Source organism: Microtus oregoni, unplaced genomic scaffold (genome assembly GCF_018167655.1).
Source record: "Microtus oregoni isolate MIOR12 unplaced genomic scaffold, Mior012 000071F_ref0000514, whole genome shotgun sequence".
Lineage (NCBI taxonomy): Eukaryota > Metazoa > Chordata > Mammalia > Rodentia > Cricetidae > Microtus > Microtus oregoni.
This window is the reverse complement of record NW_024543978.1, coordinates 5,916,117-5,940,386: the sequence shown is the minus strand read 5'-3', so window position 1 is coordinate 5,940,386 and position 24,270 is coordinate 5,916,117. Positions and strand designations below refer to the sequence as shown.

General features: G+C 51.0%; 1 protein-coding gene across 1 annotated transcript in view; it reads right to left on the bottom strand.

Moving 5' to 3' along the window:
• Bmp7 (bone morphogenetic protein 7) overlaps positions 1-24,270 on the bottom strand; it is a 70,900-nt gene that overhangs the window by 4,841 nt on the left and 41,789 nt on the right. Inside the window, exons 3-5 of the mRNA XM_041641896.1 lie at positions 19,415-19,563; positions 5,360-5,557; positions 1,232-1,308 (exon numbers count right to left, since the gene is read on the bottom strand). Of these exons, the coding sequence (XP_041497830.1) occupies positions 1,232-1,308; positions 5,360-5,557; positions 19,415-19,563 (424 nt within the window). The remainder of the gene's footprint in view (positions 1-1,231; positions 1,309-5,359; positions 5,558-19,414; positions 19,564-24,270) is intronic.

Below are 24,270 nucleotides of genomic sequence, written 5' to 3'. Positions count from 1 at the left end.
GGGCCAGAAAAGTGAGCGTGATACTTTGTGAGCCCAGCAGAAGGAAAAGACAAACAAGTCAAGCTTAGAGGGGCCGCCCTTGTGTTGCGTCTCCTGGACCAGAGGTGCAACAGCAGCAGGGAGGGAGCCATGGGTCAGAGACCACACCTAAAACCACCCCCGCCCCTGCTGGGGGTGGCAAGCCTCAGCTTGCTCCCAGGCACGTCCATCTCACAGCCTAGACCTTGCACCCACTGGGTAAGCACAGCTACTAATGAACCCCAACACAATACGTAAACAACGAATACGTCGTAATTTCGCTGTTTGTTTGCTTGCACCTTCTTTGTATGTATGGCTTCAGCATGAACTTTGTGGATGACAACATTTTGTCCCATTGTCAAGACAGGACATGCCTGTGAGTCTAAACCAGACCTCCATGCCCGGTGCACCTTCTTGAGCAAGAGGCTAGTGACCCTCTGTGGCTTGGGTAATCCTGAGAGCATATTCTCTGAGCTCTGGAAGTGTTGTGTCATGCTAACCCACAAAGTGGTACCGTCTAGGGATTGCAAGCCGAGAGCTCCTGCTGCAGGAGTGTCCAGCACAGCACACAGGATAAACAGTATGCTCAGAGCCCTTGCTCTACCACAGCAGCCTGCTCGCTTGGCTTAGAAACAAACACCCGATCTGAGTCACAGAACAGGGTGGAGAAAGGGCAGAGGAAGCTGGCCCTCCAGGGCTGGGTTCAAACACACGATCATGTGTGTGAGAAGCAGCAAGCCAAGGGCCGGGACTGGGGTGTACATGGAGACTGAAGTGCACACTTCAGAAGGGTGGGGCTTCAAGTTCTGATGCCAAGAGTCAGCCACACCTTGGGTGTCATGGGACATCATGGATGTCCTCACACGTTCAACTCAAGTCCCCCTCTCAGGTCAGGGCTCCTGTCACCTGACATCTCACCAGCAGGGACAAGAACTGTGAACTGAGCTGGGAGAGTGCTTGCCTAGCATGCAGGGCACTCCGGGTTCCACTCCAACACGACACAAACTAGGCATGGTGGCACACTCCTGTACTCCCGGTGCCTGGGAGGTAGATGCACGTCATCCCAGTGAGTTCCGTGCCAGCCTGGGACTTATGGGACTCTAGTCCCGAGGAGGAAAAGACATGGACTGTGACACACTGCACCCATAAAGACATCCCTGTGGCTGGCAGGGACAGAGAAAGGCCCAATGTGTGGCAGCTCAGCCATCCTTACCTGCCAGCCGAGGTCTCGGAAGCTGACATACAGTTCGTGTTTCTTGCAGGCTTGCCTCTGGTCACTGCTGCTGTTTTCTGCATGGACAAAGAGAAAAACCCAGGGAGGAGAGAGAAGCTCATACGTGTTCAAGTCCCTTTGAGTCTGAAGTGGGGGAGCAGCCACTGGACTCAGGGGCTGAAGGACAGTGATGACTCAGAAGCCAGTTTGAGACCTTCATGGTCACCTCTGTCCTTTAGTAGAGCACCCCCCCATCCCGCCCAGACTATCCTGCTTCCAGACCACCCTGCCTGAGTAGGCCCACCAAGTCAGCCCTGAGACACTCATGCACCTGAGGGTACAGGTCCAGAACCGAGGCTGGGGACACTGCCGGGAAGAAACCAGAGGAAAGTCCACACCCCTGCAGCAGCTGTTGAGTTTAAGGAACAAAAACAGTGTGCTTGGTTTTCTAGGACACAAGTTTGTAGAATTGGGCCGGAGGCTGCACTTTGTAAACACTGTGGGAATCTGTCTGTCCCTCACGCACAGCTACAGAAGCTTCTTCTACTCTGCAGCTGCACGGGTGGTTGGTACTTGATTGATGACTTCCCCAGCCTGACTTCTATCACCTTCTCCACCATTCCACATCCTTGCCCATAAAGCCCGGGCCCCTGTCTACACGACAGAGCCCTGCAGGCCAGTTTCCTGAGCGCTCAGGCAATTTCTCATTCCTACACACCCTACAACCACCCAAAGGTGATGACTGTTCCCTCTGAGCCTACTGACAGGCCACAGGGTGTCCGATGACAAGTGACACACATCCCTTAGGAGATTGTGCTTCTCAGGATGCATGGGAATTTCACCTGCACAGCTCTGTCCAGGAAGAAATAGCACAGGCCAGCCTGTCTCAACACAAAGGGCCAGGGCACTATTAGAGCACAGTCCACAGACCTGGACAACTGGTCTACCTCCTGGAACCACTATGGACCACTCCTAAGATGCCGTTCATCACCGTGGCAAAGCCAGGGACTGCAGCTAGCACTATCCACCCCACCAGCCCCATTTCTCTCCTCCATGGGGTGGGGGCAGGTAGGAAAGAGAAAGGGAAGTGGACTGTATCCTCAGCCCAGGGTGAAGGAGTCTAAGCAAGGTATAGCTCTGAGTAGGATCCCTGGGGCCAGATTGCCCACAGCTCCCCGTTCTAAGTCTGGGCAGATCCTAAAGTGAGATATGAGAAAAGGTGCTGTGGCAATTAGCCATGTCTGTCACTCTATCACGTGCAAAGAAGGGGCGGATCCCAGTGAAGATCTGCGGTTTAACATTGGAAGCTCGCTGGGGCGTGCTGTGGGGGGCATGGGCCCTTGCGTGTCCTAGCTGGGGTTGTGGCCGCCCCAGGAGAAGGTAGTTGGAATTCCCCAGTATTCTCAGGTCCTTCTTAGCAGAAAAGCAAGGGAAGGGAGACATCTAGTTCCCCTGCCCCCAATCTTGTTCCACCCACCCCACCCAGTATAGCAGAGAGCTGGTGAACAAAAGGTGCCAGCCACCAGCTGCTGCACAGCTACCTCTGAAAAGTCTTGCTCAGGTAGTAAGCAAATTAGGATAGGTGCTCGTACTTGCTGCTATCCCAAGGGTCAGCTACCAGGGTGTTGGACGGAAGGGAACAAGGGACCCAGGTTATCCACCTGCATCTCAGTAGTGGCTGGAACCCCGGGGCAGGAGTGGTCCAAAGGAAAGAGACTTTCATGCAGAGGCATGCTGGGACATGTGTCTCCAACTGGACACATAAAGGATACTGTGCATGCAAGAGAGAATTCAACTTGTGTGGCCCATCATGTGAGGTGTGAGCACTTCAAAGGCACTGGGCACACGCCTACACACACGCACAGGCTGCCTCACTAAGCCAGGGTGGAGCCCCAGTCCTGGTGGTTTTTTTTTTGTTTTGTTTTGTTTTGTTTTTTTATGTTAAACTTCCAGGCAGGGTTTGGAAGAACTTAAAACGAGAGTAGGGAGTTGAAATCCATGGGAGTAGGCAGAACCCGAGCCAGAGGGACTAGCTGTCATTCGAGGGAGGATCCTGTCCTGGAGGTATGAAGGTGGGCATTCTGGGGGACTACGAAGGGTCAAGCCCTCCGCATTCCTCACTCCGGAGGCAAACGTAGATCTACAAGACAAGGTCACCTTTGCTGGCAAGGGATATGCCAGAGCTTCTTGCCAGCTGAGTTTGCACAGGATTCTGGGAAGACAGATACTTCACCCGGTGCTATAGCCACCATTCCCAGAGCTCCCTGCATGACCTCACACCTACACAACACACGGCCTGGAAACGGAAAACTCCCACTCCTGCTTGGGATGGATTTCAAACTCGAAGATCAGACTCCCGGGAGAACGTCCCACCCACCTGTGGCTCTAGCAACCTCCTTGTCGTAGTCACCAGTCTCAAAGATGTCAGAAAAGCTAAACCATGGGACTTTGTACCCTCAGGGCACACAGGCCTCAGCAACGGGGTCAGCCTGGCCTTGCTCGTGGGCCTCAGCTCAGTTCCCATCCCCAACCCTGGAATGAGCTGAGTTACCCAGTCACCACCCCCAATCCTGGTTCTGTCACTGCATACAGATGAGGGCCATAATCACTTCTACCTGCTCCAGATAGCTTCTAGACCTAGGCTTCCACCACAGGATTCCAATCTCAGCATAAACAAGGCCCCCAAATATGAAGGAACTCAGTATTTTTTTTTTAATTTGGAGGCTAACAGACCCCTTTGAGGTGCCTATAAAAGGCCCTACTTGGCAGAAGAGAAGCTTAGGAAGCCTCTCTCCACACTCAGGTGGCAGAGCAGGCAGGTGACTCCCGGTGACTGTTGAGAACAGCAGCTTTCTGACTGTACCTCGCCACCGTTAATCTGTTTTACAGACCAGCCGTGCTGCCCCAAGTGGCTCCATCTTGGGTCTGAATGCCAAGGAAGATGGACTCGGCATCTCATTTATATAAGTAAAACAGCAACATCAGCCAGCACCCTAGAGGTGCTACTTCCTGGTAGTTTATTTGTGTCTATGAACAATGCTATCTCTGAGTATAGCTTATGTCAGAACATCAGACTCATGAGCCATCCTTCATACATCTCCTCACCTCGGCTAGGATCAAAGGAACAGCCAAAGCGTGCTGGCACGTGGTCCTGGTCTCTAGTCATGAACCTTGCCCAGGGTTGCCACAGGCAAGGACTCCCCCAGCCCCTGCCTGCCACCCTCAGCCCTCTGCAGACCAACACCAAAGCTCACCTAGGTCTGCATTCAGCAACTCTGCTCTGAACAGCCCTGAGCTCAACCTGAGACCCCTTCATCTAGTCCCCAGAGAGACTGTCCTTGAGGCCGGGTTGGCTCTGCATCTCCAGCTTTAGAACAGCCTTGCTGAGTAGCACTGCCTCTTCCCAAACAGCTTCTTCTCCACTCTGTAATGTGTGTGTTAATATGTAATGCCATGCTACACAGGTATAATGTGTGCTGAGTCATTAGGTGTTAAGTCGTTAAGACAGATTTACCACTTGAGATTGGAATAAAAACCTCTGATTGGAAGTGGCCATGTCTACCAAGGGAAAGGGGTATTTGGTGAATACCAAGGGATATTTGGACCATAAAATTGGCATAGCCTCTGAATTAAGAATAGATTCTGACTCTGTGGAAATAGGACTGTGTTCATATACATTTCTGACCCAACTCCACCCACGGAAGTCTCCCCTGGATACTGGGGGATACCCCAGAAACAATAGGTCCAACAGCCGCAGTGGGCCACCTTCTCTCTTCAGAAACTGAATGACTCTCAAGAAGACAAGCACAATGCAAGGTGCGCTCAAGAGGTGGGGAGGGAGGGGGAGCAATGGCCTGGTGGTCTCGCTTTTTAGTTCTCAACAGCCCAAACCCCCTTGGGTGTTTCCTCAGACTCCCAAGGCCGAGGGAAGACCGAGTCTGTTTGGAGCTCTCGCAAGCAGGCTTGTTGAGTTTGTGTCTAGACTTCTTTGCTTCGAGGTCACCAGAGTCCTGGAGAAACTATGCTCGACAGGCGCATCCCAGCTCATAGGCTGATCTGGTCTGGAACTATCCGTAATGCATTTGTACATATAGTCCCTCCTGACTGCTCGGACCTGAATTGGCCTACCTGCCACACTGGCCATCCTCAGTGCCTCTTGGTTCTTGGGTGTCTTGGAGCGGTTCTGGCTGCGCTGCTTGCCCCCAGTGGACCGGATGCTCCGCAGATGGACCTCTGTGGCCTTGAAGAAGGCGACCATGAAGGGTTGCTTGTTCTGAGGTCCGTGCCGCCCAATCAGGCCCGCCAACTTGGGGTTGATGCTCTGTCCTGCAGAGGAGGTGTCCATTACAGAGGTGTGGGGACAGGGAAGGGGTGGGGGAAGATTCCGTCCTCACCTGACAACCTATTCATGGCTATTTGTTCATCTGACAAGGACTATCTGGATAATTCCAGGAGCTATTTTAGGGATACCCTGTTCTCTGGTGACCCCTGGGAGCATCGAAGACAACACATAATCATCAATGATGACCCAGACACTAAGAAGCATGAGGATCCAGGCCAAGACCTGCAGGGTATCTCAAGCTAGTACAGGGGGTCTCAGGCTAGTACAGGGGGTCTCAGGCTAGTACAGGGGGTCACAGGCTAGTGCAGGGGGTCTCAGGCTCGTGCAGGGGGTCACAGGCTAGTGCAGGGGGTCTCGGGCTATAGTGAAGGGGGTCACAGGCTAGTGCAGGGGGTCTCGGGCTATAGTGAAGGGGGTCACAGGCTAGTGCAGGGGGTCTCGGGCTATAGTGAAGGGGGTCACAGGCTAGTGCAGGGGGTCTCGGACTATAGTGAAGGGGGTCACAGGCTAGTGCAGGGGGTCTCAGGCTAGTGCAGCTTACACTGCTCTGGCCAGAGTGGGTCACTTGGTTTGCAGGCTTCATGGTGTAACTGTTGTGTGCCAATGAAGTAAGCATAGCTGCCGACACCTGATGACAATGGAGAGGCCACCAGAGGAGAGACCGGGTGGCAGTAAGGAATGAGCCCCATGTATGTGGTCTAGCCTGAGACCCCCTGCACTAGCCAGAGACTCCCTGTATTAGTCTGAGACCCCCTCACTACAGGTGGAGGGCCCTGCAGACATAAAGGCCTGGAGGGAAAGAAAAGCTGGATTCCAGGAGGATGAGAGCTGGTGGGGGAGGGAAGAAGACACACTAGGTGACCACTGCTAACAGGCAAGAGGCACGGATCACCTCCAGGCCTGTGGCAAGCATTTTGCCTGAACAAGGTCTTGGCAGGTGTAAGCCCTTGAGAAACACAAGGTCGCAGGGCAAGGCTTCATGACAGGAGCCAGTAGCTTTGTGAAAAGTGAGGGAGAGGCTACCCTCGCCCCCCAACTCTAACCCTGACCCTTGGTTCCAAGAAGGGGTTTCCCACAGCATCTGTTCAGTTAAACTATACTTTGTCTTCCACGTTCTACTCCCCAGCCCCCTGCCTCAGTTTCCCGTCTTTGTAAAGCCTTTATGGCTGTAGCCAAGGATGTGCCAGTCTAGCAGACCTGTCTTTTTTCTCAGCCCTTTGGTCGCTCAGCAAATTCCTTCAAAACACAACAGAACCTGCCAGTGTACAAGCCTGAAAAGCGTGGACAGGAGTTGGTACTCCAAGAAAGCCTGATACCCAGAGACCAGAGTTACAAAGTACGGAATTAACTCCAGGATGTAACGGTCAATGTTGATTGCCAATGGAGACAGACCTCTGGTTATGGGTAGGGGGTAGTTTCTAGACTGGGTTAATGGCCTAGGAGGAACTACCCTCTAGGTGGGCAGTATCCCTATCTCCATGGTGGACCTGTGCTGGAATGGGTATAAAGAACAAAGACTGCTGAGCTCCTGCTCATTTCTGTCTGCTTCCTGGTTGTGGATGCTGTCACCAGCTGCCTCATGGCCTGGATGTCGTGATGGACTGGACCTTCAAGCCACGGTCCCAAACAAAGCTTCCCTAAGTTGCTCTGTTGGGCATTTTGTCACAACACTGAGAAAAGTGACTCACAAGCAGGTCCCAGGCCGTCCCAAAGCCCTGATGGTAACATTGCTTTATATGTCTTCCCACGGACCAACAGCTATGAGCTCATTAGAAACAGAATTTGACATCACACTGCTGATGAGTACGTCAGATGGAGACAATGTTGGTTGTGTGCAGCAGAGCAAGATCAGAGCGGCTGAGGGACCTGCCTAAAACTGTGCAAATCAGCGACACCGAATCTGACCCTAGATGAGGTTGGGGGTGGGGAGGGCACTTCATTGTTGCAGCTATTATGGCCCAAGTCCAGGGACAGAACCACGGCCAGTAGAAGTGATGGTTCTGGAGGGCCTTGGCTCCTCTCCATCAGGAAGTACTTCAGCTAGCGTTGCCAGGCAGATCAAACCTGGGGAAGCCCAGCCTCCAGTGCCTGGCTCAGTCCCGGGAGCCAGTGTGGTTTTTAAGAGTTCATGTTTAAGAAAACACATTTCACCAACCCCCACAATTTACCTTCCCCCCTTTTCATCGTCCAGCTCTCCTGCATTCTTGAGCAGGGTCCCCCCCAGTTCATCCATCTATAACATGAGTGAGTCTATAAAAGAAACCATTAAAGTCAGGCCCTGAGGAATTGCGCTTCCCCCCTGGAAGGCTTTTAGGGCAAAATAAAAATGCCTCACCTAAAACCCTGATGCCTATCGGGACCCCTTAAATCTAGGCGCCAAGAGTGGTCCCAGGCCCTGTAGCCCTTTCGACCTGCCGGGCAGTGCTGGAAGCTGTCAGCAAAGCCACCTCCATTGGTCATAACCTCTGCTGAGCAGGAACCAAAGCCCGCACCTGCCACCAGCTGCCAGCACAGCCTACTGTGTGAAACAGGATGAGGCCAGTGGTCTCACATCCCAGTTTCCCTGCTAAATGACATGAAACAGGATGAGGCCAGTGGTCTCACATCCCAGTTTCCCTGCTAAATGACATGTTTTTTTTTCACCTAGGCATCCTCCCTCAAGCTGACTCGGCCCCAGCCTCAGGGCTGGGCAGGATGTGGTTGGACAAGAGGCACCTAATCCTCCTCACGATACAGTCACTGTCACGGCTTAGGGGTGAGACGTGACCCAGTTCAGCCGGAACACGCAAGAGAGGTGTTCTGGAAATGTCTAGAAAACATATTAATCTAATGTTCAGAAGAAACTTATTCTCTCAGCAATGTGAAGGGAGACAGATGGCATTCCCAACACTACCTTCATGTCCTCAGCCCAGGGAAGCCATATTTTCAAACAAGGGCTACCCAGGGAAGGAACAATACAGACAGGTCTCTTGTGACTCGGATGTCACCGGGTCAAGACAGCCTGCAGCCTTCATCCTCACCCCAATCACCACCATGAATGCCCCACCTTGATGACTAAGTTAGAGCCTGGACTTTTCCTCACCCCCTCCTCAGAGGCTGGTGACAGGGAGCAAGGGCACAGCCACCTTTGGCCCTCAGGAGCAAGCACTGGGCCTGTCCCCATTGCCCAATCTGGGGAAGGATGCAGGTTTTCTGTGTAAAGACGGGAAGCCAACCCAACTGCATTTGTTTCGCCTCCAGCAGAAAGCGGGGTCAGGAAAAAGTCTGGCATAACTGCAGATGCATTTAAACACGCCCTACTACGTGTGCATGTCTGCAGATGCATTTAAACACGCCCTACTACGTGTGCATGTCTGCAGATGCATTTAAACACGCCCTACTACGTGTGCGTGTCTGCAGATGCATTTAAACACGCCCTACTACGTGTGCGTGTCTGCAGATGCATTTAAACACGCCCTACTACGTGTGCATGTCTGCAGATGCATTTAAACACGCCCTACTACGTGTGCGTGTCTGCAGATGCATTTAAACACGCCCTAGCGTGTGCATGTCTGCAGATGCATTTAAACACGCCCTACTACGTGTGCGTGTCTGCAGATGCATTTAAACATGCCCTACTACGTGTGCATGTCTGCAGATGCATTTAAACACGCCCTACTACGTGTGCATGTCTGCAGATGCATTTAAACATGCCCTACTACGTGTGCATGTCTGCAGATGCATTTAAACATGCCCTACTACGTGTGCATGTCTGCAGATGCATTTAAACATGCCCTACTACGTTACGTGTCTGCAGATGCATTTAAACATGCCCTACTACGTGTGCATGTCTGCAGAAGCATTTAAACACGCCCTACTACGTGTGCATGTCTGCAGATGCATTTAAACATGCCCTACTACGTGTGCATGTCTGCAGATGCATTTAAACATGCCCTACTACGTGTGCATGTCTGCAGATGCATTTAAACACGCCCTACTACGTGTGCATGTCTGCAGATGCATTTAAACACGCCCTACTACGTGTGCATGTCTGCAGATGCATTTAAACACGCCCTACTACGTTACGTGTCTGCAGATGCATTTAAACACGCCCTACTACGTGTGCATGTCTGCAGATGCATTTAAACACGCCCTACTACGTGTACGTGTCTGCAGATGCATTTAAACACGCCCTACTACGTGTGCATGTCTGCAGATGCATTTAAACACGCCCTACTACGTGTGCATGTCTGCAGATGCATTTAAACACGCCCTAGCGTGTGCATGTCTGCAGATGCATTTAAACACGCCCTACTACGTGTGCGTGTCTGCAGATGCATTTAAACACACCCTACTATGTGTGCGTGTCTGCAGAAGCATTTAAACATGCCCTACTACGTGTGCATGTCTGCAGATGCATTTAAACACGCCCTACTACGTGTGCATGTCTGCAGATGCATTTAAACACGCCCTACTACGTGTGCATGTCTGCAGATGCATTTAAACATGCCCTACTACGTGTGCATGTCTGCAGATGCATTTAAACATGCCCTACTACGTGTGCGTGTCTGCAGATGCATTTAAACAAGCCCTAGCGTGTGCGTGTCTGCAGAAGCATTTAAACACGCCCTACTACGTTACGTGTCTGCAGATGCATTTAAACACGCCCTACTATGTGTACGTGTCTGCAGAAGCATTTAAACACGCCCTACTACGTGTGCGTGTCTGCAGATGCATTTAAACACGCCCTACTACGTGTGCGTGTCTGCAGATGCATTTAAACACACCCTACTATGTGTGCGTGTCTGCAGAAGCATTTAAACACGCCCTACTACGTGTGCATGTCTGCAGATGCATTTAAACATGCCCTACTACGTTACGTGTCTGCAGATGCATTTAAACACACCCTACTATGTGTGCGTGTCTGCAGAAGCATTTAAACACGCCCTACTACGTGTGCGTGTCTGCAGAAGCATTTAAACATGCCCTACTACGTGTACGTGTCTGCAGATGCATTTAAACACGCCCTACTACGTGTGCGTGTCTGCAGATGCATTTAAACATGCCCTACTACGTGTACGTGTCTGCAGATGCATTTAAACACGCCCTACTACGTGTGATGGTTCACCTTTGCTGCTAAGTTTAGAACCAGAGACACACCTCGGGATGTGTCTGCAAAGAACTCTCCTGAGAGCTTTAACAGAAGAGGGAAGACCACCGTGAATGTGGTGGGCCAGGGTTCCACAGAATGAGAGAGTGAGCTGAGCCCCAGCATTTGTCTCTCTCTATATATCCTGACTGCTGACACACTGTGACTAGCTGCCAGAACTTCTCTGCAGTAGAGAACACCCCCTCAAAATATGAGCCAATGTCAACCCCTCTCCCTTAAGTCATTTGTGCGGGGTACTTTTGTGGGCAGCTAACATAGCCCACACCACACTCCACACATGAACGTCCAGAGTGGCGTTGTTCCTAATAGCCCAGAAGCAGAAACCACAGCCATGGCACGTGGGAAACAGGGAGGAGGGCAGGAAGTTGGAGAGCGCACTACAGGTGTGCGCCCTTGGAGGGTATTCTATGCACTGGAGGAGGCTCAAACAGCCTCCACCCAGGACCCCAGACAATGTCACATGACCCCTAAGAAGCAAAGAGACCTGGATGGAAAGCCATGGCTGGCTGGCTGTTACTCTGTCTGCCTTGTCTTAGTCGCTTGTATACAAAGTAATCAAAATAAATTATTGAGATGTGGCTCCCAGGTAGAGCACTTACACAGCATGCAGGAGGCCCTGTGTAAGCTGTGACTGTTCTTTATTTTCCAGCCCCCTAGACCCAAATAATCACACAGAAACTATATTAATTACAAAACTGTTTGACCAATAGCTTAGGCGTATTTCTAGCTAGCTCTTACATCTTAAATTAACCCATTTCGATTAATCTGTGTATCACCACAAGGCTGTGGGTTACCGGTTAGGTTCTGGCTTCTTTCTCCTTCAGCAGCTGCATGGCATATCCCTGACTCCGCCTTCTTTCCTCCTCTATCTCTGCTTGGATTTCCCACCTTGCTATATTCTGCCCTGCCATAGGCCAAAGCAGCTTCTTTATTAACCAACAATAATAAAACATATTCATAGCATACAGAGGGGAATCCCACATCAGCTCTGGGTTCATCCTCAGTATTGGCAGATGTTACACCATGACTTGTTAAATACAGCGGTGTGCCTATACGCATCTACACATTACACACAGGCATCCATATACAGACAAGTACATATTTGATACAGGGTCTCATTATATAGCCCAGGTCGGCCTTGAACCTACAGCCATCCTCCTGCTTCCCCTCTTGGATGCTGAGATTACAGGTGTATGCCACTATGCTGTGCTCTTTATTTTGATATCGAACAAGAGGACAGTCAAAAAAGGTTGACTGTAGTCAGGTAGTGGTGGCACATGCCTTTAATCCCAGCACTCAGGAGGCAGAGGCAGGTGGATCTCTGTGAGTTCGAGGCCAGCCTGGTCTACAGAGTGAGTTCCAGGACAGCTAAAGCTATGGAGAAAAACCCTGTGTTGAAAAAAAAAAAAAACAGAAACCAAAACCTAAAAAAAAGAATCCTTTTTCCTTTGCAATGCTTTTGTGTGACGGTTTCAATTAGGGCTTGCAATCATTTGTTTTGACTATTTGTGTTTAAACAGCCAGCGAGGCTACTGAGCGGGGCATGGGGTGGAAGTGGATGAATTAACTAATCTAAGCAGAAAGACAACACACATATACTTTGAAGCACAAAATCTGTGTCTTTGGCAATATTAGAAGACATTTCTATTTTGTTGCAAGGTTAGTGGACTGGCGTTCTCCTCCATCCACAAACCCACAGATTTGCCTATGAAGAGGTGGGCTTGGGAAGTAAGGAAGCAGGCTGTCCCACCTGAACTTGAACTTCAGAAAAACAAATATTGTTTGCTGCATGCAGGATCACGTTGAAAGCATTGCGAGCAATCGCTGCTCACTCAAATTCCACTGGCATCGTGTGTCTCCTTGAGGCTGAGACAGGACATTTTTCTCTCTGTGTCCTGAGAACCTCCTTAGGGCTACAACCAGCAGGAGGGAGGGGCACAGGGCACCTGCCCACCAGCCAGGCAGGTAGTGGGCGAGGCCAGTATGGGCTGTTCCTTCCTGGGACTCATGCTGGCCCTCTTTGCTGTTGCCTCCCTGTTCTGTGTCTTGAGACAAAGTTTCACGTAGCACATGCTAGTGTTAAATTCATTATACAGCTGGGTCTGGCCTTGAACTTCCGGTCCTGCCACCTCTACCTCTAGGGTGCTGGAATTCCAAGCGTGCACCACACAACCCCTTTATGAGGTGCTAGAGATCAAGCCCAGGACTTCAAACAGGGTAGGAAGTCTCTACCAAGCCCCAGCCCTAGCTGTTTATTTTATTCCTTTTAAAAGTAAGGGACAGTAAAAATGACTTTTTAGGGGGTGCGTTGTGTGTGTGTGTGCTTAGCTGTTTTGTTTGCAAATCTGCATGTTGACATGTATATCGATGTCAACTGAAACAGTTAGTTGAGTCAGTGCTTCCATGACACACACCACACACCCCACCTCCCCCCACGCACACACACACACACACACAGCACCTCCCCTCACACACACTTACCTACCCCCATGCATACACATTACACCCACACCACATACACACACAGCACCTCCCCCATGTACACACACACACAGCACCTCCCCCATGTACACATACACACACAGCACCTCCCCCACGTGCACACACACACACCACTTCCCCTCACACACACATATACACACATTACCTACCCCTATTCACACACACATATACACACACTACCTAACCCTATGCACACACACATACTACACACACACTACCTCCTCTCACACACACATACAAACACAGCACCTCCCCTCATACACACATATACACACACTACCTACCCCTATTCACACACATATACACACACTACCTAACCCTATGCACACACACATACTACACACACACCACCTCCCCTCACACACACATATATACACACCACCTCCCCTCATGCACACACACACCACTTCACCACACACACACACACACACACACACACACACACACACACGAACGGGCACACTGGCACATGTGCGCGAACTCTTCCTGTTCTCAGCAGGGGGCTGCTGCTCTCAGAGGCCACATGTATGTCAGGGGGAACCCAATGCCACTGGCATTGCACAAAAACTAATCATTCCCAGTTAGAGTTATCCCATCCCTCCATTAGGTGATGGGCCAAAAGGCAAAAATCTTGATGCCAAAGATACTCTAGCCCAGGAATCAGCAAATTGTGTCTTATATCTGGCTGACGACTGCCTGCTTTAGCAAATAAAGTTTTATTAGAACAGAGCCAGTGCACAGTCGCAAATGCAGCCTTTGGCTACCCTCATGCTAACTAGCACTGGTGAAAGCCAACAACTCTGCTTCAAACCTGAAACATCCAGCCTCTGGAACACTCTAGAAGGCATTTGCTGACACCCACACACTCCAGACCTGCTTATTTCCAGACTGTACGGAAAACGCACCTGGTGGGAGCTGGGGAGCACCCGGTGGGAGCTGGGGAGTACTCGGTGGGACCTGGGGAACACTCGGTGGGAGCTGGGGAGCATTCAGTGGGAGCTGGGGAGCACCCGGTGGGAGCTGGGAAGCACTCGGTGGGAGCTGGGGAATACCCGGTTGCTAGAGTGCTCATAGAGGCCCTAGGTTTGACCTCTGCTACTGCACAAAACCAGGCCTGGGGATACGTGCCTGTAATTCCAGCACCTGGGAGATGGATGAAGAAGTTCAAGGTCGCCCTTAACTACACAACAAGTTTGAGACCAGTCTGAAATACACAAGTGCTAACCTTGGGTCTCAGACATCCATCCATCCATCAAGCCAGCCAGCCAGCCTTCAATCCATCCATCCATCCATCCATCCATCCATCCATCCATCTATCCATCCATCCAACTAGCCATCTATCCATCCATCCATCCATCCATCCATCCATCCAACCAGCCATCTATCCATCCATCCATCCATCCATCTATCCATCCATCCATCCATCCATCCATCCACTCCTCTCCAGTGCTGTCTTCTGAGAGCCAAGGTATCCAGAGGGTGCTGACTTCTGTCCCACACCACACACTTGCCCGGGGAACCTAGCTGTGCTGCTTTGGGGCCTGCAGCTGGAAGGCCAACGCACAGAGGCAGACTTTGCACACTGCCTGGGTGGTCTGGGAAGAGCACCTCTGACCTGGGACCTCCCTCAGGGCCAGATGGAGGAAGTGAGCGGTGAGCACGCCAGAGAACTCTGCGTTTGCCATCCAGTAGGATCTGACATCAGGCGAAACATCAGGCTTCCAGAAAGACCACATTAGGATGGAAACAGATGTCCCTGAGCAGGGAAACTGAGGCCTGACAGGCAACCAGTTCCAAATTCTAGCCGCCACTAGGCAGGTCTTCTCTCCAGCTAGGTGGTCTTGATGAACCACCACTCTAACCAAGGTTAGAGTCAGGGTAAGGATGGCTGTCTCCTTCCACTCTGGTACCACCCTGAGCCTGGCCTCAGCAGGAGCGGTCCAAAATATCAAGGTAACCTAAATTAGTTCAGGTCCCCAGAGTGGGCATAGGGGAACCTGCTGCCAGCTCAAGACCTATCACACAGTAGCTGCTGGTTGCACTGACTCCCCAGGGGGCCCCATGAGCCTCTCACCTACTGGTTGCAGGCGTGGAGTCTGTCGGCATCCACCTCTCTAAATGAACAGGGTGTCCCCAGAATAAAACTCTAGTTGACACAAGAAATGCTATGATATTCAGTTCGTCATCCACAAATGTGTCTGGTGGCACCAGCCACACCCGTCTTCCCTGTGGTCCACGGCGGCTTTGGCACTCCAGTCATAGAGTTGAATAGCTGTGACAGACACCTGCTAACCCTCCAAGCTGGGCATATCGGCTCTTTTGAGAACAATAACTGGGTGGGAATTTATGGCATTGGCCTGCACCAGCCTTTCTCAGCCCGTGCTCCCTGAAGAGCCACAGGTGCCCCTCGAAGGGAAGAGTTCACGGTCCGTTAACTATGAGGAATGCCAGCTGAGTAAACGCCACAGGCTTCTCTTGAGGACTTATCGGAGGCCATTTTGCCAAGTGTCCTTGCTTAATCTCAGGCTGAGGACTTCGCCTAGGAGGATTCTACGTGAATGTTTCTTGAAATGGATTATTTCGGCTCTTAAGAGGCCAGGTGGGACATGGGGGCGGGTGGAGCGAGAGAGATGAAGAATTGAAGAGTGGAGATGCAGACAAACTGCATTCCCTCCAGAATGGCTGTTTCTTCGGGTCTCAGGGACACCTGTTGGGACTTCCAGCTTGACTCAGTGGGTCCTGAGTGTCCGTGCCCTGCCAGTCCTGCTGGCTCAGCTGGCTCAGGTTTGATTTTCCTCTTAGGTGGTGGTACTCAATGGCCAGTACTCTCCTCTCCTTTCCCAGAACAGTGACAGGACACACCAGGCTTTGAGGTAGAGCAGCCTGGTGCTTAGAGCTCAGCCTCAAGAGCCAGGTGGCCCAGGTTCGAATCCCAGTGCCGCTGCTCCCTAGTTTGGTGGCAAGGGCAAATTATCAAACAACAACTCTTTTCTGGCCAATAACAGTTCCTGCTGCCAGGGTGTCTGTGGCAGTTTAGTTTGCCAGTGCGGTAGTGAATGGCAGCAGCTAGGCATGATGATCTTATGACTTAGGCTGTACCTGCCCTCTGGGTAAGGCACAGAAGGGAAGGCGTGCTTGCCCAGTGTCCAGCTTTCCCAGGAAGGCCTTTCCTTGGACCCCCTGGGCAGGGAAGGACTGTCTCAGACCATCCAGATGGATATGTAGAGGCCATTGGCTGTGTGGGTGGGCACCTCTGAGAAAGTGCTTCAGGGCAGGGTGATTGACACTTTCTAGCCTAAGGCTCATGGTCTTCCCCATCCGGTGGTCTTCAGAGAGAGGTCCATTGGAGTCACCTGAGCACACAGGCCCCACCCACACTCCCCAAGGGCAAATCCCTGAGGGTGTCTCATTGCTGTGTTATTGGGAATCTTGGGGCCTAGCGAGGTAACAACAGCACTATGACCCTCTCTCATACACAGCACCTCCCTCGGGAGAAGAGACATGCTACGAAACCCAAGGCGCCGCTGTCCTGTGGGTCTTAGTAAGGTCGGTCAGGTATGACAGCTCAGACTGCTGAGGAGGGGCAGCAGGAACCCACCACAATGCTGGGGGCATCTGGGACGTCTCTAAATGGGGCAGGGTGAAGATATAAAGTGTAAGTACCACAAGCAGAGTCAAGTTCAGACATGAGCTTAACCCGCTCAGAAGGAAAGGGCGGAGCCAGGCTCCTCACCTCAGTCCTACCTGCAAGAGTCCACACAGTGTAGTGACAGTCACATCTAAGTCTGGACCATTCACAGCGTGGGTTAAGGACCAGCAGCCTGGGGAGCAGGGAAGGCTGTCTGGAAAGACAGGCTCCCTGTACCCCACACCTATTCAGTTTGAATCCACATTTTGAAAGGTGCCCTGGTAAACCCCCTGGGAGGCACACACATGTAACTGTACATATGTGGAGGTCAGAGGACAACCTGCATGGATTTCTCTCCTTCTACCACCTGACCACCTGCCTGCTGGAGACGAGACTGCCAAGATTGAGTCAGGTCTAAAGTCACGGGAGAGCATGGGTCTAGACACTAATAATGTGTGGTCATAAAACACACCTTAAAGTGAATTAGAAACTCGTTAATAGATGATGGGACCAAACTCCAAGTAAAGTTGTCACCTGAACACTGTGGTGGTTTGAATAAGAAACGTCCCCATACACCAGGCAGTGGTGGCACACGCTTTTATTTTCAGCACTTGGGAGGCAGAGGCAGACAGAACTCTGTGAGTTCAGCCTGGTCTACAGAGTGAGTTCCAGGACAGGTTCCAAAGCTACAGAGAAACCAGAGGATGGCGCTGTTTGGGAAGGTTTAGTTGGTACAGCTTTGCTGGAGGAAGTGTGTCACTGGGGGCGGACTTTGAGAGTAAAGTGCCCCGCCTACTTCTGGCTGCTGTTTTATGTTTTCTGTTTGCAGATGCACGCTCTCTGCTTCTGTTCCTGTCGTCATTTCCACTGCCTGCTGTCACGCTGTCCTCACCACCACGGACCCTAACCCTCAGGAACTTTAAGCCAGAATAAATCCTTTTGTCTATGGCATCACCCCAGTCATGGCGTTCTGTCTCAGGAACAGGAAAGTAACTAAGACACACCCATCATGTTGTGGGATAATCTTATTGTACACTGTGAAGATGTGTCTTTGCTAAGGCCCCTTCTGATTGGTTTAATAAGAGTTGAATGGCAGTAGCTAAGCGGAAAGAGGTTAGGTGGGGCTTCTGGGAAAGGGAGGAACTCAGGGGGATGAATCTAGACACCAGCAAGACAAGGAAGGAGTCAGACACACAGAATGGAAGAGAGGTAAAAAAGCTCGTGGAAATATATAGATTTATAGAAACAGGTTAATTTAATTTATAAGAGCTAGCTGGAAACAAGCCTAAGCTAAAGTCCAGTCTTTCATAATAATAAGTCTCCGCGTCATTATTGGGGAGCTGGCAGTCCCAAAGAAGTCCAATGAAAAAAGTCTATCTGCACCATCATTTGTATGAGAAGTGAAACAGAGATCAGAATCTATACCTAAGCTTTTAAGCACCCAGACATCATTCCTGTAAAGGCATCCATGAGTGCTAATCAGGAATTATCTCTGGAAAGTGGAACTCAGAATCTAGGGGAAGGAAATTGGGTGGGGGGGGGACTATTTACTGTAACACATTTCTATCATGTTGACTATGGAGGAATGAGTATTTCCTATTCCAAAATGAATAAAAACAATTTGCTTTCCTTTTCCCCTTAAAACTGGTGGGAAGGTGCCAGAGTGGTCGTGGTGCATGCCTTTCATTCAGGACAGCCAAAGCTACACAAAGAAACCTTGTCTCAAAAACCAAACCAAAACAAACAAAACCAACAACAACAATAATATAATACCTGGTGGAAAGGAGCTGGAAAGATGGCTCGAGATTAAGATCACTTCCTGCTCTTGCAGAAGACCCAAGCTCAGTTCTCAGTACCCAACCATTCACCTAGAAACCACCTGCATCCAATCCCAGGGGATCTGTCTGCTGCCCTCTTCAGGCCTCTGAGGTCACCTCCACTCATGTGCTCATGCCCATTACACACGTGAGAGAGAGTGAGAGATGCCAGGAAGGAGCAGCTAACAATGACTTCTCCACCGATGTGACTTCAGTACTTCAATATCACCCCACAGAGAACATCTGGCCATGTCTGAAGGCATTCTGGGGTGATACTACCTGAATCAATGCTTAGAAGGTTGGGGATGCCAGCAACCATGCTCCATTGCCCAGGACTCCAGGAGTGCCAAGGGTAACAAGCTGACAAACCTGTCTGGTACGCCCTGCTGTGCTGTGTGTGTTATGCCACCTCGGAGCGCTAGCCTTGTGCAGTTCTCATGTAGCAGGTCTGGGTTGACCCAGGAGTCTACATGTGTCACATGACTGCGAACCCTGCTGATGCAGGACAGCTGTAAGCAGTGAAGCCATCGCTGGCCCATCTTGCCCAACTCCCAATCTTCTGTGGAATGGAGGAGGATGTGCTGGGTTCAGAAAAGAAGCTAGACTCCTGAGGCCTGGTTGAGATGGGGAGCACCAGAGGACACTGACTCGTGCGAAAACAAGCTTGTGGGCTGCTGCTGAGCCTCCTTGGAGGCTTAAAGCATGGGGTTCACTGGGACTAGAGGTGTTGGTGTCTGAGACTCACCATCCAGGGTCTCCACGGAGAGTTGCAGGCCCAGGTTGTGTCGAGGGTTGACCACCCAGTGGTTGCTGGTGGCTGTGATGTCAAACACCAGCCAGCCCTCCTCAGAAGCCCACAGGGTACGACTGTCCAACAAGAAGAGGTCCGACTCCCTGGAAAGAGGAAGAGACTTGAGGTTAGGCAGGTCATGGCTCAGCCACCGTGACAGCCAGCACCCTAGCAAACAGGGAAGCTTTGTGTAACAGGACAAGTGGGGGCAAGGCACCAGTCCCCTACACACAGGCTTATCAGAAAAGGACCTGAGCACAACGGCCACTTAGCAGCCGTGATGGGGAAAGAACGTATTAGAAACACAGGTACACACAGGAATAGAAAGCTGGAACAAGGCCATCTCACTCTACCAGATGTCAGGGGACCCTAACAAGACACAGGAGAGGCAAGAACTACACAGCCTGCAAGTTGCTGGGGCTGAAGGTGATGCCAAGGAGGTCATTCACCATGTGTCTGGCACCACACCAAGAGCTCCATGCAAGATAAAGCCATAATTCACCCGATGAAAGGTGGAAAACGGCTGGCTAACTGGCTGAGAGTTGGAGCAACAGATGGATTTATGGACAGAAGGATGGGTAGATAGATCAATGGATAGGCTAAGCGAGCAGATGAATAGATAGATGAAATGGGTGGGGAGGGAGGGAGGTAAGTAGGTAGGTGGATAGATGAAAGACAGAGAGATGATGGATGAGTGGGTGAGCAGATGGCTGGATGGGTGGATGGCTGGATGCATGGATGGATATGTGGATAGATGGATGAATGGATAATAGGTGAATTGATAAAATAGATGATAGAGGATGGATAGATGACATATGGATGAATCAGTGAATAGAGGTATGGATGAGATAAACAGATGGATTGATAGATGGGGGTGGATGGACGTGTAGGTATGTGGATGATGGATGAATGGGTGGACAGATGAATACCACCCCACCACTGCATACAATATATAAGGCATTCATAACAGCTCTTGTGGATTTTTAATTATCAAGACTCAGATTCCACATTTTCAGTGGTTAACTAAATACAAGAGCTCCTATGTTGTGCTGGGCACTGGGGGACAGTGCAGCTCCTCTCCAACCCGGACCCTTCTCCGGGCCCCTGACAGTTGCCCTCAGTCCTGTAGTTACCACCTTTCCTGGGAACAGGGTATGTTTTGTGGCTCACACACACACATCAGTATGGCACCTGTTGGTTGGGCACAGATCACTCTCCAGGCTCTGGGGTCAAAAGCATGCTGTCGCTGAGTCCTCACAACAACCCTAGGAGCTGGAGAATCCTGCCCACACTGCTGGGCAGACACTGAGACGTAAAAGGCATGTCTGGACGTGTTTCACTCAACTCTCTGAGCCTTCGACAAATCAGACCTGTTGCTGAGTGTCCCACTAAGCCAGTAACCAGAGCCAACACACAGCGCCAGTCTAGAAAGAGTCTCCAGTTGCTCCCAGTCCCCTCCTCCTCCTAACTACTGCTGGCCATCTCTAGTCATCGGTCCCATCCATCTTAGAGGTCTGCAGATTCTCCCTGCTGAGAGCCACAGTGCAGTCTACAGTCACCAGGTGCATACACACACACAAGCCAGGGAGCAAGCTGTGGGCAGACCTTAGTTAGATCCATAGTCAGTGCCAAGGCAGGTGTGAGACACCGGCAGTCTCACGGGTCAAAGTCACCAATGTATGCTCTTAGCTGTGTCTTCTCCTTCTCATCCCTCCAGCCAACCGTCTAGGCACAGAGAACCTCGGTGGTTTATGTACATCACATACCCAGGCTTGGGAGTGGTGGCGGGCACTCCAGACATGGATGACATCACAGAGACCACAGGTGGGGGCGTGGATGGTTTTCATGCGCACTCCCCTACACCTGATTTAGAAAACGTTGAATTACATCATTGCTTCAGCTGGAACACCGTGTCCCTTCCCATGCTCACGTTGAAAACTAATACACAATGTGGCAGTATTAGGGGGTGACCAGGCAATGAAGGCGCTGTCTTCGCGGAGGGACAAGCCCTTGTGAGGGGTGTAGAGGGACAGTATTAGGGGGTGACCAGGCAATGAAGGCGCTGTCTTCGCGGAGGGACAAGCCCTTGTGAGGGGTGTAGAGGGGCAGTATTAGGGGGTGACCAGGCAATGAAGGCGCTGTCTTCGCGGAGGGACAAGCCCTTGTGAGGGGTGTAGAGGGACAGTATTTGAGCCCTTTGGACTTTCTGCAGTTCACTGTGCAAGGACAGAGTAACAAGGTGTCAACTTGAAACAGTAACATTCACAGAACACAGATCCCACCAGCGCCTTGACCACCAGCCTCCAAAACTATGACATGAATTTCTGTTCTTGTAAGTTTCCCAGTCTTGGGCAATTTGTTGCAGCAGCAGAAACAGACTAAGGTGCTACAAGTTCTGATCTTAGACCAGTAAATCAGCCACGAGGTAAGAGCCTGTCATTCCTCAGGGCCCAAAGTCCTCCAGATCCTCAGTAGTCTGTCCTCTTGGTTACTTATTACAGAGGCAAGGAAGCCCTGTTAGGGTCACACAGTGTTTGAAAGACCCTAAGTTTGACTTCAGTGTCCAAGTTGAATGAAAACAATGACCGAGTCTTTAGGACACACTTACTTCTTCTACTCTGATGTCCCTTTAGAGGTGACTTTAAAATCTTGTTTGGAGGATATCTTACATGGCTTTCAAAGCCACGCATAGGGAAATCTGGCTGGCCTCATCTCCGACTTGCCTGATGGCTTCCCTGATTCTGGAGAACTCCCAGGACTGTCAATGAAGCAGCTGGCTACCCTGACAGTCAGCGGATGGGAGCAAAAAGAAGCCACTCCAAGTCAGCTCGGGACATCTGCTCCAAGCACGAGATGAGGAACTTGGGTGGTGACGTTGCTAGGAAACCAGATGTGCAGGAAGGTGGGAGCAGATGCTGGCACAGGGAACAATGCTTGTGACCAGAGGACGGAGCAAGCCTTCACCAGACTGCCCTGCCCATGGATGCTAAGACTTCTTTCATTAAAGGCCAGGACACTGAGGCCAGATGTGTCAGGACAGAAGTGATTCATCCCCACATCACCATGAAGGCGGCCACTCCCCACAGCCAGCGGAGTTTGCCGTTTATCTCAGGCTTGCATGCAAGAGCCACGCCTTATCTGAGGGGGCAGGAGTGGGATGAAGATGTAGAGACAGAACAGAGGCGGGACCACAGGCAAGGGACAGCAGGGACACTCAACTGAGTGGGAAACTGGATTCCCGGTCCCTCTCGTAGTATTGCAAAGGAACACTGGCCATACAACAGAGAGAGCAAGTGAGTGGTGAATGGGCCTCTGGGACATTCTTATTTACCTAGAGCACAACGGCTGCTGCCCATCCCAGGTGAGTACAGAGGTGGAGAAGGTGCAGGTGCTGGGGCCCCAAGAACAGACACGCATTCATTTACCTTCCCCGCTCCTGGAGCCTGGGTGCTTTCCAAGCCGGCACTCTGAACTTCCCTTGGCCCTCCGTCATGTTAAGATGTCACTCCCAAGTTGGGCACGGTGGCACACGCCCATAATCCCAGCACTGGGGAGGCCGACGCAGGACTGCTGTGAACCTGACTTACGTAGTGAGTTCCAGGCTGTGGATATGGTTCCTATTTCACACATGTGGGCATGGGGACATGTCATTGTCCCAGCGACAAGCCTTATACATGGTCAAACTAGACAGTGGAACAGGAAATACAATTCAAGAACCTTTATCCCTAAGCCTTGTCCCCCTCTCCCAACTCCCAGGTCACATCTCAGCAGGGAGGGAGGGAGGTACAGGATCTGTTAGGTCCTGTTTGGCACCTGCTATCTGCCCTGCACCTGCACTGTGTGGGACATGGGCAACACCAGACAAATGTAGTCAATTTTGATAGACTGTTCTCCAAAGATGGCCAAACAGCCAGTGGATAGGAAAAACAGGTCCAGTTGCATCAGCTGTCAGAGAAAAGCAAATAAAAACTAGAATGGGCAAGGTAGTGGTTAAAGGTGCTTGTTGCCGAGCCTGACGATCAGAGTTCAGTTCCCAAAATCCACAAGGCAGAGAGGGGAGCCCAGGCTGTCCTCTGCAAACTAACGAGCAAATGTGAAGGCTATAAAGAACAGGCAGATGGTTCAGTCATCAAAGTGATTGCAGTGCAAATATGAGGACCCAAGTTCAAATCCCCGGTACCTATGTACAAAACAGCGCTGCAGTACATGGAAGGCAGACAAGCTTTGAGGACCCAAGTTCAAATCCCAGTACCTATGTACAAAGCTGGGTGTGAGAGGAGGGGGAGGGAAATGGGAGGCTGGGAGGAGGTGGAAACTTGTTTTTTTTTTTTTCTCCTTTTCTCAATAAAAAAAGAAAAAAAATAAAAGGCACAGGAAGAAAAAAAAAAAAACAAAGCTGGGTGTGGCAGTGTATGGAAGGCAGACAGGAGGATCCTGGGTTTCGGTCAGCAGCCAATCTAGCTGAACTGATGGGCACCAGGTTCAGTGAGAAGTGCTATCTCAAATACTAAGGCAGTTTGCCTTCCTGGGGACGACATCTGATTCCAAACTCTGGCCGCCAAATACATGTGCATACGCACCCAAGAGACGGACTCGTGGGAAGATGTACGCACACACTCTCTCTGTTATTCCCTCACACAAACCCAGCTAGGGGTGGGACTTGGTTCCTCCTCCCCTCTCCATACTGTACTTTTTTTCTGGCCAGTGCTTGAACAGATCTTGTGCACACTGTCACACCTGCTCTGCGTCATATCTGCTGCTGCCCTGTTGTGTCTAGGGGACAATGTTTCTTTGCAGTCACCCACCACCTC